Source organism: Anarhichas minor, unplaced genomic scaffold (genome assembly GCF_050575085.1).
Source record: "Anarhichas minor isolate MPS153535 unplaced genomic scaffold, ASM5057508v1 ptg000004l, whole genome shotgun sequence".
In the NCBI taxonomy this organism is placed as follows: Eukaryota; Metazoa; Chordata; class Actinopteri; order Perciformes; family Anarhichadidae; genus Anarhichas; species Anarhichas minor.
This window is the reverse complement of record NW_027466450.1, coordinates 2,850,923-2,868,683: the sequence shown is the minus strand read 5'-3', so window position 1 is coordinate 2,868,683 and position 17,761 is coordinate 2,850,923. Positions and strand designations below refer to the sequence as shown.

Here is a 17,761-nt window from a genome sequence, read left to right as displayed (position 1 = left end):
AAAAACTGCAATATCCATCATAAAACAAACAAACATACTTGTATTTTCTTCCAATATAAATAAATTGTTTATTTTTAAACAACTAGCATTTTTAAATAAATGTCAATATCTGAAAAAGAGGATGATAAGTCAGCCCACCACAGTCAACAGTTGATTTAATAATGTAATGAAGTGATATTATCTCATTATTTTACCCCCTTACACCACCATCTTACCACACAGTTCTACCTTAAAGTCCCTGGTTTCTAATCTCTCTTTATATTCATGACTAAATAAGCTACAATCAAAGATTCAACACCTAAAAAATGGCTAATCTGCTTCCTCTGAACTGTGTTTGTGGTTTGATTTGACAAACAGTGGCCAAACAGCTGCCATTAGATTCTGATTTAAATATTCTTCAATCCTCATTAATCCACAGAAATATGTGCCATCACCTTTTCCCAACAGAGCTCCGCCCACCTCAAACCGGTGAGAAGAGCACAGTGAAAAATATAAATATTGAAAAATGTCTCGTGCGAAATAACCAAAACTCTAATGTTGCCAGAAAGGTGTGTGTTCTTATTCGAGCCCTTTGCTAACGGTAAGAAGCTGATTGAGAAGATGGGTTTCAAAAGGGCCTTTAAGAAAAGGAATTTTAAATGAAATAAAAACATGAGAAAAGAAAGAGGTAAAACATGTTTGTACACAATGACACCAACACTTACACACACACACACACACACACACACACACACACACACACACACACACACACACACACACACACACACACACACACACACACACACACACACACACACACACACACACACACACACACACACACACACACACACACACACACACACACAGAAACAGCTGCTCTGCTCTGTCAGCGCATGTGACTGGAATATGAATCTGTCTGCCTTTTCTTCTCTCATCACTATAGCAACAGCGAGTGCATGGTCATGGTTTCAACGTCTGCTTAAATATTTGTCTTGCTGGCTGCATTCACAAGGTCAGCTCTGGCACACAGTACTGTACTGTAAGAAACGATATAATATGCATCACAAATAACTGGCAATCTCAGCGGAAGATGCCTCAAATGATGTGGAAAGACACAAAACATGGATGTTATCATAAAACTGGACATGCAGAGGCAGCAAGCAAATAGAGATCAGGTAACAGCAGCAACAATATAAAGGGTATTTGGACCAGAACATGACAGAGAATGAAGAGGAAATGGAGGGAGGTGACATTTGAATAGCAAATCATAACTGCCGGGAGAGAACTGTTCACATTAAATATGCAAAAATCAAGTGGAGTAGTTCAAATATAAATGATTCCTCTGGTGGCAGAGATGAGGCAGATGATTAGTGCTAATTAAGATACAAACTGACAGGCAGCAGGTGGGATGAAATAAGCCCATAAGCCCATACAGACAGATACGCAGAGATAGAAATGGAAGAGTCACCTGAAAGGAAGGCAAACTGCTTCTTGAGGTCAGGGGTGATGTCAGCAGCATGGAGCGGACTGCTGTCCAGCTGCATGATCTCATCTGGAGAAAACAGAGGGAAATATTTGTGACATCAGAGGTGAAGACGTACAGTAGGGAGGGAGGCTGAAATCCATTAAAGAGCTGCTTTGCCACGTACAATAGAGGGAGAATTCAAATACAAACACATATTTCTAAGAAAAACTATAGCAGTAACATTTCCAGTACATTGAAAAAATACTTTACCCACAAAATGACCATTTGTGTATTAATTACCCATCATTTGTGACCTTATTCTCTTGCGGAAAACTTAATTGTTCTCGCATGCCTCCATGGTGAATCTAGAATTAAAAAACGGAGAAAAGTATTTGAAGTAATTGAAGCAAATGGGGAGGCTGCGTTTAACTACAGCAAAACTACATCAAAACATTCATTTACAATCTCCCACAGAACTCGTACAGTATAATCCAAGTGCAAGTTTATTTATCAAACTTTACTATTTAACACTTACACATAAACGGTATCACTCTTGCGCAGGCGTGCTACTCGTGCGCAAGCAATTCAGCAATTCAGTAACACTTTTCTCCGTTTTACTATTCTTTGTTTACTGTGCGAGCATCCCAGAAAAAACAAAAAGCTTTCCTGAAGATAGCATACAGTATTGATAAATCAACAGGCTTTGTTGGTCCCCTCATTCCACCTTCAACAGCTATCCATCCCCCATGGACTCCCTTCATAAGGATTAAAATAATCAGATTTAAGGTTCAATGCCCCCAGTAGGAGATGAGGATTCAGGGATCAAACTGGTGGCAGCAGACACGCACAGGGCAGAGGCAGTGCAGTTTACCAAGAGACTTTTGGGCCAGGTGAAGGACTGTATACATTTGTATATCATCAAAATAACATCACACATGTTGAACATGGTTACAGCAGGGAATGTGCAAACAGGAAAATATAGTATATTTCCCATGTGGTCTAAGTGGCAAGACAAAGCACAACTTGAGATATTTGACAAAATTAGTGTGAAAAACAAGTAGGTTACACTGAAAAACACGTCTCTGCCAGCTGCTAGGCCTCATGATTAGACATCACACATAAACAGTCTCCCTACGATATGCAACAAAGGGCAAAACAGATCAATACAGAAAAATTGGCAGAAGTACAGACATTTTCTGCAGGATTATAATGTTGCTGCTATGCATTGTGGGTCGTGGTTTATATATGTGGTATCTATAAAGGATCCTAAAGCCTTAAACACAAGACATTCAATCAAACACGTGTATTTCACTGGATTCATGCAGCCATCCCCAACATAACAAAAGATCTATGAGGTCCGTTTCATCAGCTTTATATCTCATTGACTAAACAGCCGTCTGTGATGAGTCACGAAGACGTCACAGTGAGAAGCTGTGACGTCCATTGTGGTCCGATACTGCCGTGAGAAGATGCTGTAAGGGTAAGTGGTTTTCAGTATCAATCCTTGGGGCATTTTTGGTGTGCAAACATTTGTGTTACGATGCCTTCCATCAGGGCGACTCAGTATCAGAACCTGAAAAACAACTGCTCAGTTACTGGCCACATCTTCCAACAGGATGCATTTTGTTATATTTAGCTCCAGGCAAATTGGGCTCTGTAATCGTCTATGTCATAAAAGCTGAAAGACCACATGAAGTTAAGAAAAACACGACTGATTTCTTCAGCTCTCTCTATTTTTCCATTTTCACGTTTAAAAGCACTTCCATGGCCACGGCCGTAGCCACCACTGAGGTCACCGAGGTCTGGACCTCTGTGTTTTCTGACTAAAAATAAGTTGATTGTGGTGCAGCAAAGATATTGTACGATGCCAAGATTACCAACTTGCTCCTTTGATCTCCATTTGGTCGCGCCGCGTTAAACAGTGGCCAATGATGCCGGCTAGTTAGTTTCACTTTCAACCCTTTATAACCCATGTGTTCTTACTTTCTTCACTGAGACACACAAAGATGAAACGACTGTCAATCAAACCTCAGCTTTGAGAAGGGAAAAAATACGGGACAAGCAGAGGAGGCAGTGAGAAAAAGAAAGAATTTTTGGACCTCTGTATTTCTAAAACCCTGCGTACGGCCATGGTTCCAGCCCACCAGGATGCCAAAGGTCTAAAGAGGTGCAGTTCTTCTGCATGCCTCTTTAGCATCCACTAAACTGAATTTTAATACTGTACTTCAATTTAAAAAAAAGGCTGGAGGGATGAAAATACAGGTGGAAAATGATGGGGGAAACAACAAAGGATGGCCATCTAGAGAACAGAAACGCCAGGAGAATACAGGAAGGGAGTGTCTCTCAGAGACATTATTCCGTAAACTTGGTTACAAACATGTAATAGACTGCAGAGTAACTATTTTGACTTTTTTCTCTTTGTTTGGTCTTTTTGTCATAAGGCCAATCATACAGTATCACCATGTCATTCCCATGCTGGAAATATGTTGTAGAGTAGTTAGTAGCAGTAACTATACAGGTTAATGTCTTTCAAAAAAGCTCCTGACTGTTATGGATCAAATGATTTGGTCCACACCAGAGTAAATTTACTGCATTCACAACTGCCCCAACAAATCGCACCACAGTTCGAGTAAAATGGACTAAATGTTGGCATACACAGTTTGTCCGTACAGCTTTCTTACCATACTTTGTATGGCACCATACCTGCCCAGGCCAAAACACGTCCACCTAGTGTAACGTCGTACTCACTGGAGCTCAGTCCATCTCGGAGTACCACAAAATATCCATCATAGTTATGGATGTCGATTCCCTCTTTATCCAGACTAGTCTGTCTGTCTCTTTACAGACACAGCCCTTCTACTTCGAGCACTCCTCTGACTCCAGTTTTAACAAACCAACGAGACTTGCTGTTGACTCTTTGTTGGGCAAAACCTATCAGGTTACTTAGCCTTAGGGTGTCGGGACATTGAAGTTTATTGCTTCCTTGCTTTATCTCTCTCTCTCTCTCTCACGCACACACAAACTGTTTGAGGACAGGATTCATTCAAGTGTGTCTTCTTGGTCTGGCATTTTCAGTCTCCTGCCTCCTTTAAACCTTTTTACTCAGAGAGCAGCTGGTGCCTTGCCTGTTGTGTCAAAACAACATCAGTCAAAGGGTTTAGCTACTCAGAGGACTTAAAGGACCATACCTGTGTTTTCACATGTGTAAGCCCACTGACTACAGTACACTACAATTCTCTCACACTTGACATTACTGAGCATACCATATGATTTGAGATAGCTTTCCTATCAAGCAGGAAACATTTTAAACAAAGTTCATGCACCAACATAAGCAGCATGACAATCATATTAAATTACATTACATGAATTTGGCAGGGGCTTTTGTCCAAAGCGATTTTTAATAAGTGCATCTAACCTCACGATTGATGAATCGTCGATAAGTAGCTGCTGAATATCTGAGAAGAGAACTTCATTTATAAAGTAGATAATAATGAGTTGCTGGTGAACAAAGAATCACAATCGCACAATCTAGTGGACCGTCCCAGTTTCTCATGTACTTTGTTGTCGTCGGAAAAATGATCTGACCTTAGAACTAAATACATTGTGTCTCTTAGTTCTACCAAACCTATAACAGATATGGTATTCTGTATCAGCCTCCTCCTCTATTGATGGGATCCTGTTTCCTTTGACATCTGTAGTTAACATATATTGATTAGGGACAACTGACTGACTTAGATCTACAGATGTTATTTGAGACAGTTCTTTTCTTTCAACTTAACCTCAAGCATGGGTGTGTGAACCAAAATGTCTCCTTAACAGAAGTCAGGCAAGTAAAAATGAGACAAGACAAATGACCATATCTTTGATGTTTAAAACTTGGTGAAGCAGTGTTGCCCTGTTAATGATGGCCACTCACTGCCTCAGGACACAAAGATCTAACTGTCTAGCCATCTGCAGAGCGCTTACTCACGCACCCCTCATGGAATCAAGTTCACACAGAAACCTCCAACAGTTTCTACTTTCTGACCCAGCCTCACTTACTCAGCCGGCCACGCCTTGCCCCCAGCAACTCCCACACATATCAAAACCAACCCCCCATCCAGGCCATCAATAGCTGGACTTTGTCTCCAGAAGGAGGCTATTCTGTTACTGGAAAATCCCCCTCCTGGAAGATGACAGGTTTGAGTTTTAGCCCCTTTTTTTACACTTGCTTGTCCTGCCTCTCCTCCTACAACTACGTTACTTTCTTCCAAACTTCCACTTAAAGTTGGCACAGTATTGCACAATCGTTAACAGCCCCTCTGGCCATTAGAAAGGGAGAGGATGATCCAGTTTTAGATACTACTGTATTTCTCACAAAATAAATAGACATAGAAACCACTCCAGTGTCTTTTCCGATCAGCAAGTATCGATGATGTCACAAGGAGCACAGAAATGATCAATTATGTTAAAAAAAACCATGTGTACATAAACTATTAACTTATTATCGTGGTGTAAACAAAAGTCGGTGTATATTGACACACACAGGCCACATCCTCCCAACAGTTGGAGGGGGGGGGAAGGGCTCAAATTACTTTTGGCGTTTATTTTACTCCTACTTGTCTGCATTGTATTACATGGTACATGATTAGAGGATATTTAGTGTTTTAATCTGGCAATAAAAATGGCAGATTAAAATTCATACTTCTCCCTGCTATACAAACTGCTTGAACTGAACTGAACTATTGAACAAGAGCACTTTTTCTGCTAATGAGAAAATACACTTCCTGAACAAACATACTATTCCAACATCCTCTATACACACACACACACACACACACAAACCACCTGCTGGTTGAGGCGCTAATGTTCTTTAAAAGGCTTAACGATGGGGATTAGTGTCCACTCACGCTCACGTTTGTGGCCGACGAGTCAAACATTAGTGGGTCACAGTCACACACCTGGACTGCCTGCTTCTACTGACACAGATTGAAGAGGACGAGAGCAGAGGCCTGAAACTCTCATTCATCAGGCCAGGAAGAGTGGAAACCTGAAATCATTCTGATAATATTCTTGTTCAGGACTAGGGAACAGAATGGACACCCACAAACAGAAAGAGGGAGGGGGGGCAGCAAGTGGGAATTAGGGGTTTACAGTCATGGAGGGGGGGAGTCACCAAAACAAAGCAAAGCACTAAATAGGGCTGAGCAGCGACGGAGGAGTCCATATAATATCAGGGGAAGACAATCTGGGGAAAAATTGGAAAACAGCAAACAGCAATCAGCAAAATAAATGGTCAAAAACACCTGAATCCCTCCAAAAGATATATCAAATCGCCCAAACACAGCTGATGTCTCTTCTGTACTGCCTCAGCTCATCAAAACTTGTTAAAGGACAAACATTTACCTATGGTTCTGTCTTAATATACTCTCTTGATCACTATCAAAATGATCTCTACCAGATCCTATATACGTACACACAACACTGAGTGTCCGTGATTTACAGTTTCTTCTTCTACATGTAATAGATTTTAAGGAGTGAAAAAACAGACATCAGATGAAACTGCACAGCCAAATGAACTCAAGATTTCACTTCCAACGAAGAAAGCAAATGCTGTGTATTCCAAACCTAACTCTACGTGGGAGCAAAGGTAGAGGACAGGCCAACTCAAACAGAAAAGGACAGCTAAAAGATGCTGTGTTGACATAACAGACCCAAATTGTGCTTAATATAATAAAAGGGATAATCTGCCCATAAAAACAAACATTGTATATACAGCATAGTGAAAGAAAGACTGTGACAAGGGAAGACTCATTTTGTGAACCAAAAAGGTGAGAAAACGATAAAACATCTGATACCTACCACACAGCCAGTGGCAGCAGCGAGCAAATCGGTAGTATCTTTCCACCTCCTCCAGAGAGATCCGTACATGACCCCCACTCTCCTCTACTGGCCACAAACACACATCCAGTGACCCCTGCATCTCCTCCTCTTTGACCTCTTCACTTTGATCATCCATCTCAACTCCTCTCTCCGCTTCAGTCTCTCCATTCTCCATCGACCCTGAATCAGCCTCTGTCTCGCCTTCCCCTGAAGTTTCACTCCCTCCAACTCCTCCTGGACTTTCCTCTTTTTGCTCATTACTAAACGGAGAATCTGCGTGTCCTGTACTCACAAACCAGACCAACTCCTCTCTATCTGGGTGTTCATCTGAGCCTTCAGCCACCTGTTCCCCTAAACTCAGCTCTAAGTCCACATCAATGCAAAACCCAGAGTCTAACTCCACCTCAACATCCTCCTCCATCAGGAAGCCTGAATCTGCCATCTCCTCTCCCCCCATCCTGCTGCACCAGCCTACGTCTTGTTTACTCCTCTTCTGCAACACTTGTTCCATGCAGCTTTGCAAAAAAAAAAAAGAAGGTATGACTGCAACAGTTTCCCTCTCATTCTGACTCCATCTTTCACCAGACTCCACATGCAGCCTTTCGCTCTCCGTCGGGCTGCAGGTGCTGTACAGCCTGCAGGGCGTCACTCAGTAACTGTGGGGACTTCCTATTGCAACCTCAGGTTACCTTCCCTGCAGACAAAAGCAACATTGTAGCACCCTAACCCCACCCTCCCTGCCCACCCTGCTACCCTTTTCCCTCCCCTAAAGAAACACCATTACCTGACCCCTCCTGGTTGAACAGTAATGCCTCCAACCTGCTAATGAATGACTAAAACTGACCTCTAAAAAGGGATCAATTCTTGACTCTGTAAGACTAGAAACAGTTATGCATGCTAAGCTATGTCATGCTATGTTGTGTCACAGTGTTATAGGAACTGCAGCTCCCAGTCCTTTCGCCAGTGCTCATTTACCTAGTTCAACAAAGCTCTGGCTCCTCGTCTGCCTTATCTAGGGAGATGTGGACCAAAAGTACAAAGCCTCCATTCTGACCAGCCCATTCAAACACTGCCTGCATCCCCATTTAACCATTCGCAGACTGTATCCATTCAAAGCCCCTATTCTTGTTTATAAAAGACCCCATTCTTACACATTTGCTGAAAGACTTAGTTAGAGACGTCTCAAAGAAAGACACTGTTTCTGAACAGAATGTGGCGATTTAGATTCCATTTCAATGAGTTGCATAAAAGATACATTTCACCTAAAAACAAGCTAATGGACACCATTCTCTGTCCCAATTCAACCGTTATCTACAAATACAAGCTCAGTGTGCTAAAAGGTTTGGGCAAGAGATGTTGATTGTGTTAAGTGATGTATGCCTGCATGTGCGCGCATAAGTATGTGTATGTGTGCGTTATGTGTGTGGGGGTTGTGTTTAATGTATATGTTTGCTCTATGACCAAGGGCAAGCACGAGGTTATCAGTGTCATAAACCTTGAGATAAACACGAGAGCCATTAGGTTAAAGAACTGCACAACTCAACGTGAACAAGAGAGTCAAACAAAGAGACAGAACGCTCAACTCGCAGTCTCAGTCTAATTTAAGACAGTGATTCATCGTGTTTTTGTCACATAAAGCCAATGAGCGAGTACCAAGAATGAGAGCAACTAGTGTATCAGATATCATTTTCCTCTAAATCAAGAAAGCTTCAGTCAACACAAAATGCAAGAATACGATGTTTAACATAATTGGGGAACTGATAAATTAACTCAAGTGATGATGTACCTCGAGTCAGCGTAGGTTGGAGCAGAAAACTAGAGCATTTTAAAAATAATGAGTGAGGAGTTAGAAAGAAGAGAGTTGATGACCAGAGCTCTGTAAGCTGCCCCTCATCTCTACTTGAAGCTAGCAGCTCAAGGCTACGTTAGCCCCAAATAGAAGGGACGCACAGATACCACTTTTCTTCAGACCAAGAGCAAGTACTTACATTTGAGCACTTGCCGATGACTTTAAAAACATGTTTCATTTTCATCAGATTTCACTTTCTGACTGTAACAAATTAAATATACAACATGATGCTGTTGTTGACAACTTGTAAGGCTCAACTGACGAGAGGTTAACTTCACGTTGCCTTAGCGGTATCAGGTGCGGCTGTATCAGAGTAGTTTTATCGCTACGAGTACATGAGCACAATATCGGACCCGATACTGGTATCTGTACCGGTGCATCCCCACCTAATAGCATAATACACAGACTCTGTCGGCTGACTAGTTGTATTGTGGGTAGGGCTGGGTATGTTTTAAGAAATTACGATGCGAGCATCAATATCAGTACCCTTAAAATTATATAATTGCTATCATTCGGTTAAAATGCTAACGCCGCCACTCGACCCAAAGTGGCGGGACTGCGTTGTAGTGGAAGAGTTACGCCCACCCTCTGGTTACCCCCGGGTTAAAACTGTTTGCTCTGTCAGTACTGTTGCCGTCGTTAGCACTGTAGGCACTGTTAGTATCGTTAGCTGCAAGCCGCAGGCTCAGACATGTCCGTGTTCAAAGCTGGCTGTATGGGTTGTAGCTGTTGCAGTAGTGGGCCAATCACATGTCTCATTAAATTTAAGAATGCTTGCTGTGATTGGCTGCCAGGAAAACCACATAAATATGAACCTTAAAAAGGTATCTAGTACCGATACCCAGCTGTAATTGTGGGTAATGTAGGCGCCAGGTTTTTTTCACAAGGAAGAAAAATATGTGTACTAAAAAAGGTGACATCTCTGATTGTGCTGCATTGATTTAGATCCTTTTTTCAAAAAACTCTCCATTGCGAAAAAGAGTACTCCGTTATTTTAGCATTGTCCTATTATAACATTGTCGGACAACACCAACAGAGATAGGACATGATCCCACACTGGATTCCCACCTAGAAACACGGATTTGGTTTAATCGCTCATTACAAGTCCTCAAGTCAAGTCTTTTTTGTTTATACAGCCCCAAATTACAAGCTCATCACTTTGCAGTCTGTAGAACTTACAATACCCTCTAGAGTGTCAATTCCAGAATGCACTTGATTAAAAATGTTTTTGAGTACAAGTAAGGTTGCTTTGGAGTTTCATTTGGGCTTCTTCTGAGATCATCTTAAGAATCAGTCATAGGTGGAACAACTTGCAGATCAATGTTTTTATGTATGCAATCAAGCACACGCAAATATTCTTTCCCAGTATTTCTGACAGTATCATTGCTAAGTGGCCTCAGCCAGTAGAACCAAACAACTGCTCGATCAACAACATAGTTCCTCTCTTGTACGAATTCACCTCATGGCTAATGATTTTAACAGAGCTGGAAACCTTCCCTGAAACTACACAGCTTGAGGTAAAGACAAAGCAGACAAGAAAAACATGCACATACTGTTTACTGGAGTCCATACGTGCCAACACATATGCATATACTGTACTGTAGCTGCAGATACACATGCAATCCATAAGTGCCAGGCACAGCAATATCTTTGAACAAGAAGCAACCTTCAACCAGGGACAGAACAAACATAAATATCTGAGGACAAAGATATGTACCTTTAAAGAAACGACAACGTTTTCACATACATCGTGTCAGCAAGCTATAGGAAAATAGCTGACATATACAGACACAGGGTCGGATTTTTGGTCAGAGTTTCCCCCAGACATAGCAAAATACACAAGCATCCTAACCACACAGACAGAAGTAATTCCATGCACATGTCTCCTGACTCACTTGGCTTAAGCGGGACCATCGGCATCCCACTATCCCATTGAGAAGCACTCCTCCTGGCTTTGCTCACCATGCTTTTCTCCCTGCGTGCTAGTGAGACCAGCAAAAGTCCCTTCTATGCAGTGGAAAAAGTGGCAACAATCTGGCTGACAGACAGGCAGGACACCAACTTGAAAAGTCAGCAGCTTTAATCAGCGGTTCCCACTCCTTTGCACCAGCTCGTCTGCTGGGAAGGTGCTGTGTGTTGCAATTTCTGCATATGTTGAAGAATCTGTTACCGCTACAGAAAAAAATAAATCAGTGCAGCTGCGAAGATCTGCAAGCTGGAAACTGAAGCAACTGTTTGAACTGCGCAGTCACGCACTCTCGCGGAGACAAACAGTTGTACACACAAAGACGCACAAACAGCCCAGTGGGGAGCAAAGGGAAGCCCACAGGAAACACTGTGTGTGGGGCTCTGGGCGTGATGCCCTGCAGAACTCTGGCCAGAGCTCCAGTCGGGAATATTGCATACAAATACACACGCATACATACATGAACACTGGAAAATTGCACACACACCCGTCTCCTTTCCTCTTTTGGTCTTACCATCCAAGTCTCTCCAGGAGTTCCTGCGGCTGGCAGGGTTGAAAGGGAAAGGAGAGCCCAGTCCAGAGACGTCCAGGTTCTGGATCAGATGACTGAGCCGGTTCACTATCCGGTACGACGCCTCGCCACCCTCCCGCAGAAACTCGTGCAGAGACATGAGAGCAGTCTGCTGGTCTCACACACTGCAACAAACTCTGTCATCCAGAGAGAGCCCTCGCTGCACCTGCAAAGCTCCGCTGCACACTCTGATAGACTCCGAATCGCAAGCCCCCAAATGCCGGCATGGGAAGGACCTTCTTTGTTGTAATGTGCCGGTTCACTCGGAATCAAGCCGAGATGATCTCACATGCATCCTCTGAGGAGATGTCTGCATTGGCTACATACAAGACAAGCCTGGTGTCCTCTGCAGTGCCACATTGGGGACTCAGGAAACAGCAGTGCAGAACCCCAAAAAAGCTGAGTCACTGTCTGCACAACCTCTGAAACAAAGTGTTCACACTAGAGGCGAGTATGGGCCCAGCTCACTCTGAATGCGCATGCATACCTCGTCGCAAGTGCGTCGCAAGTGCTACTATTGACTGATCAGAGTAGCATAGGTTTCCAAGGAAGGACGGGAGGGGAGGAGGCTGGAGGTGAGCTGGAGCAGAGGGCAGCCGGTGGAGCACAAATCCCCTTCTGCTGCTCAGGCTAATTATATTCCTCCACTCCCTAACTAATCTTTCCCTCTTTCTATCTCCCCAGATTCTTTCAGGCATTCATTCCTGGTGAACCGGGAGAGCATGGAAATGTAAAACCTTCCAACACTAAAACTTTGCAGTGGACATAGACAGCTCAGAGTGTGCTGGTTACTGAGGTGGAGGAGCAAAGAGGGTCCTCTTTGATGGGAGAGTGGAGGAGGTTGCTGGCAGGCTTTTAAGTATGTGTGTTTGGCGAGCAAAAGGCAGCTTGCAGTTTATAGGCTTAGAATAGCAATGAGAGAGGCACTGCACTCTCACACTTGATGCGGCGACTGCAGGAGACACAACATCAGCCATCTACCCATAACCCTCCATCTCTGTCTCCCCACCCTCTCTTCTCCTTATTTTTCTTTACGCCATCACCCACCTCTTGTGTGTTACTTCATCTGTAGCCCTTCCGTACTGTTTGCTCTCACACTTCCATATACCTGCCTGTGTGGACACGGACATATACACAAGCACACAAAGCTCATACGTCAGCCTGTCCCAACGTAATAACCAAAGCTGCTGAAATCAGCAAAGACCACCACCAATCAGAAAACAACAAGACTAAGAGTCTACAGCTATGCTAGTGACGCTGTACTTTGCCACAGCAATGTTTTGAGCTAAATGCTAACATCAGCATAACATCCCAACAATGACAATGTCATGAACAAAAGTACTGGACAAATCAAATTTTTGATCTGATGATGGCGCTACATGAAAAGTCAGTGGATCACCAGAGTTACTACTAAATCTTGATGGGGGCATGACTGTCCAAATTTCATTGAAATTTGTCTATAATGTCAACCTCATGGTGGCGCTATAGAAAAAAAAAAAAAAAAGATCACGGTCACTAAAGTCGGTAAGATTCATCCTCTGGGCACCATGAACATCAGTACTTAATTTCAGCCAGTAGTTGTTTAGATACTTCAGTCTGGACCAAAGTGGTGGCCGCCCAGAGCCTCCCCATTAGACAGTATTAATTAATTAGTATGGCCACTACATAAACACATTGTTTGTCATTTCTATCTCGACACGATTAAAGCCGATATACACATACAGCAGATAACGATCTGAAGCAGGACATTAGCATTTAAAATAAGGCAGACAGTTTAAATTATATTTCGTTTGATGGGAAAAATACATTGCAACTGTCCTCGATAAAATGCAATGACATAAACTGAGAATGCTTTATTATTGCAGCCCTCTCCCTAGCTTGGGCGTCTTTTTGACCACTGCTGATTAGCTGGAGACGGATCCATCTGGCTATACACCTGCTATGCCTTTAGGGATAAACAGCACAGCTCACCTTGAAAGGTTGAACCCCTGACCTCGAGCTAATCAGTAACCTCACACCAACATTATTTGTGACAATAAAGTCTTACGTATATATCTGATTTATAGGCAAGCTTCCTTCCTTCCTCCCTTTCAATCCAAAACAGCGCCTCAAGGGAGCATTTGATCAATAACAAATGACTGAGTAGCAACCATGAAGTCATGAGGCAGCTGGGCTGCCTGGAGCTCAGACACTTTCATAAACCTCAGCTCCTGCCTGGCTCAGCAGCAAACACACACTAGACAGTCTCTCACATATAAGCAGAGAGGTGTGAATACATACTAGCCATGCTCCGCAACACCACATATAATACGTCACTATTACTGCGCAATAAATAAAACAGCTCCCCAAGCATTACTGGCAGCAGATGCACAAGCTGAGACCTGTGATTCACTGAACTGGATGTGTCCCTTTAAATCAACTGGAAGTAGGTCAAATGCCCAGTCAGAGTCCAGGAGAAGACATTTTTCATTAGGGCTGCAAGTAAGAATTATTTTCATTTCACTGATTAACGATATGCTAAACTAAAAATCAGTTTTTCTTCATACCAGAAATTAACTTACATGTTTTTTTAAGCCATGCTAAGACCGTGGCTTTTTGTTTGCAATGTTTTGGTTGGTTGGTCCACCAGTTCGGTCCAGACTGAAATATCTCAGCAACGATTGGATCAATTGCCATCAAGGTTTTGTACAGATATTGATGGTTCCCGGAGAAGGAAGCATACCGACATTGGTGGTCCTCTGCCTTTTCCTGTAGCGCCACAAGCAGGTCGAAGCTTTCACTTATCCAGGTAAATATTTCAACATCTACTGGATGTATTGGCACATCATTTTGTCCATACATTCATGGATCCCAGACTATGCATTCTAATGACTTCGGTGATCATCTGACTCTTCCTGTTGACCAAGTGTTTTATAGAGAAATATCTCAACAACTTTGGCCATGGAATTTTGTACACACATTCATAATCTGCTAAAGATAAATTATAATAACTTTGGTGACCCCTTGACTTTTTATCTAGCACATCAGGTCAAATCTTTTTTTTTTTTTTAATACTTCCGTTTATGACAAAATACCTGCAAAAACTACATTCCCATCAGCCAAAGCTATACTCCATGTTTAATGCTAATTATCATATGTTGCCAACACGCTAAACTTAGACGGTGAACATGGTAAGTATTACACTCGCTGTTCTGTCCGACCAGCTGTCCAAAACCAAAGTTATTTATGTATATTGAACGATGAAGAAATGCACATTTCTCCATTCCATGTATTATTTTTGTATCAACTGAGCACAGATACGATGTGCTAAACAGCTCGGCCCACCTACTGCTGACTGACTGACCACACTGATAGATGGATGGATTGGATCGCTGCCACTGATTAGAAAAAGAAAATATAGGCAGCCACGGTGTGGGATGCAAATAGATTTTCCTGAATTGATATCAGTTTGAGAATATTGCACGTTTAGGCACATCAGTCAGAAACCATGATCCAATTCAGAGACAAGATCTGTTTGCAACTTGTTCTCTGGGGAAGAGAGAAGTAATTTACAACATGACCCCTCCTTTTCAGCCATGTAGAAGCCATCAGTTCGTCAATGACAAATTGTTTTCATCCTCAGTTGACTTCGTTTCCCCAGAGTTTCTCTGAATCTTTCTTTTCCTCACTCTCACTGCGCCCTTCCTTCTCTGCGGTCTTCTGTGATCAGTGTTGGTCTCTCTGAGGCGATTACTGCTCTCATCTCATCTTTTAAACAAAGTGCTACCAATGATTGCAATGTCTGCAAATGTTTACTATAATGTCACACATGTAATGCAGAAGAAAGAATACGAAAATGTTTCATAATTTTCATGTAATTCTGCTTTTATCATGTCTGGAGTCACGCAGCTCATATTTCTGTCATAGCTGCAGTGTGTTTCAGTTTTATTCCTCTAGCTTCGGCCCCTCCTCGCACAAGTCCACCCACCCACTCACTGCCGCCATACTTTCACCATGTCTGGTGCTAAGGAGGAGATGCAACTCGAGCCCACTGTGCTGTATTCATGATGATTGTAGCAAGAGCCTCATCGTTATTGTAGATTTAAAATAAAAAATCATCAGCATATAATATATTATTATTCCGCTTCCCTCTGCATTCATACGGTAGCTGCACGTACAAATACAGCTAAAAACAATCATGATCTGAAAACTACAATGCTACTCAATGAGCAGCTGTGGCCTCTGTGTGCGGGTGGTGAGTGGATTAAAGGAAATCTCTATAAAAGGATCAAAAAAGAAACGAGAAGCTGAAATATCATTCATTTTAGGAGCACTTGTTAGATTAAGGAGAGAAATCAGTCCTTCAGTCAGTGGTGATAAATCATGAGGCCGCAAGAGCAAAGTCAGGACATCACATCTGCAGTCCGGGAAAAGGGTTCTCGTGTCAACTCAGAAAGGCTCCGAAATAGCTTTGTTTTCCATGACTGCGTAATGATAGACATAAAATGTTTCCCTGCAGCCGCTTTGACTCCTCAGGGAAAATATGAAAGGCCATGACTAAACACAGTGTTGCACAAAACACAATAGCAGATGTAGCAGAGCCCTGACAGCAAAATCTAAGAGGTGACTACATGAAGTGAGTAATCTGTCCAGGGTTACAGTGGGGATAGGACTATATAGAGAAATATAGACAAAACTGTAACTCAATAGGGTGGAGTACTGAGAAACAGCATCACACATATCAGCCTGGCTTTTGCAGTAGATATCATCATCCATTTCAATGGGCAACCGTAGATATTTTTGCAGACATCAGTGTATAGATTACAAATGAGATTGAATGCAATTAAACATGATAGATATACAATTATAACAAAGGACGCTTTGCCTTTTTATAACTAAACTATCTGAATGCAATACAAAATATTTCAATCCATGTCACAACACCATGCACTACTTTTTTCTCGTTCTAGATGAAAGAAAATGAGTCAATATCACATTTTCCACGGCAAGATTAAACAGTAAAAGCAAGCCTTGTGACAAAAGAACGGCGTAACGGCCAAACACCACCCTCGCTCCAGGCAGACAGCATGAACAGCAGGTTCATGCGACTGTTAAACGGTAAACCTGGTGTGGTTTCCTGCAGAAACAAAGATTTGTAGCTCATTGACATGATGATCCTGCATTTTCCTTTATAAACCCTTGATTCAAATTAGATTTGGTCTAAATTTAACCAAACAAGAGATACAATATTGTCACTTATTGTGGCTGAATACAGATTAGTATTTCACCTATAACCATGCATAATCCTCTGCAATGACCAGGGATTACAGTTGTTGTGATGTGTGTTGTTGTCACCCACCTATGCTCTGACTGACTGTCCTCAGTCTCTCCAGCAGCTCCCCCAGGGCCATCTCCTCCGTCTTCATCCACAGGATCATCCTCCAAAGGGACAGTGGAAGACCAGCTGCCCAGCCAACAGACACTTCTGCAAGAAAAAGAGACAGCTTGCCTACTTTTCCTGCCCGGTGCTACGGAGAGTGGATGATGGCGACGAGGACGAGAGATGGGGGACTGTTGTGGTGACGAGCCCAGCCGAGCAGAAGGGAAGAGGGGTAAACTAGCCCAGGTTGGGACCGCCTGGCTGCTGGCTTGTACGACACACGGCCGCTGGAGGAAAGAGATCTGAGAGAGAGGGGGTGTGTGCAGCTCGGAGGTGCTGGGATGCTTGTGAGAAATGGATGCTTTCGAGGATGCTGCAGAGGCGGACGAGCGGGAGATGCTGAAGCTGCTACGGCTGTCACAGCCCCAGCTGCAGTGACGAGTCCTCCGCGGAGGGATGCAGAACGCAGGACACCGGCAATGGAGACGGGGAGGAGGTGGAGCAGGAGGCAGCCTCATCCGCACATGCATGCTTCAGCCTCAGCACACATGATGGTGCAAACCTGTGAAGACCTGGAAGACATAGAGGGGGAGGGGATTTGAAGGTCAGCAGTAGGGTTTCCCACAAACAGCTGAACCAACAGCGACATCCAGTGTGGAGGCAAGGCACAACAGCTGTGTCATGACACATTGTCATCCACAGAA

General features: G+C 43.0%; 1 protein-coding gene across 1 annotated transcript in view; it reads right to left on the bottom strand.

The window, feature by feature from the left end:
- mcf2lb (mcf.2 cell line derived transforming sequence-like b) overlaps nt 1-17,115 on the bottom strand; it is a 38,641-nt gene extending 21,526 nt beyond the window's left edge. The window contains exons 1-2 of the mRNA XM_076102973.1: nt 17,037-17,115; nt 1,454-1,537 (exon numbers count right to left, since the gene is read on the bottom strand). Coding sequence (XP_075959088.1) covers nt 1,454-1,537; nt 17,037-17,115 — 163 coding nt within the window. The remainder of the gene's footprint in view (nt 1-1,453; nt 1,538-17,036) is intronic.
- Between the last annotated feature and the right edge of the window lie 646 nt (nt 17,116-17,761).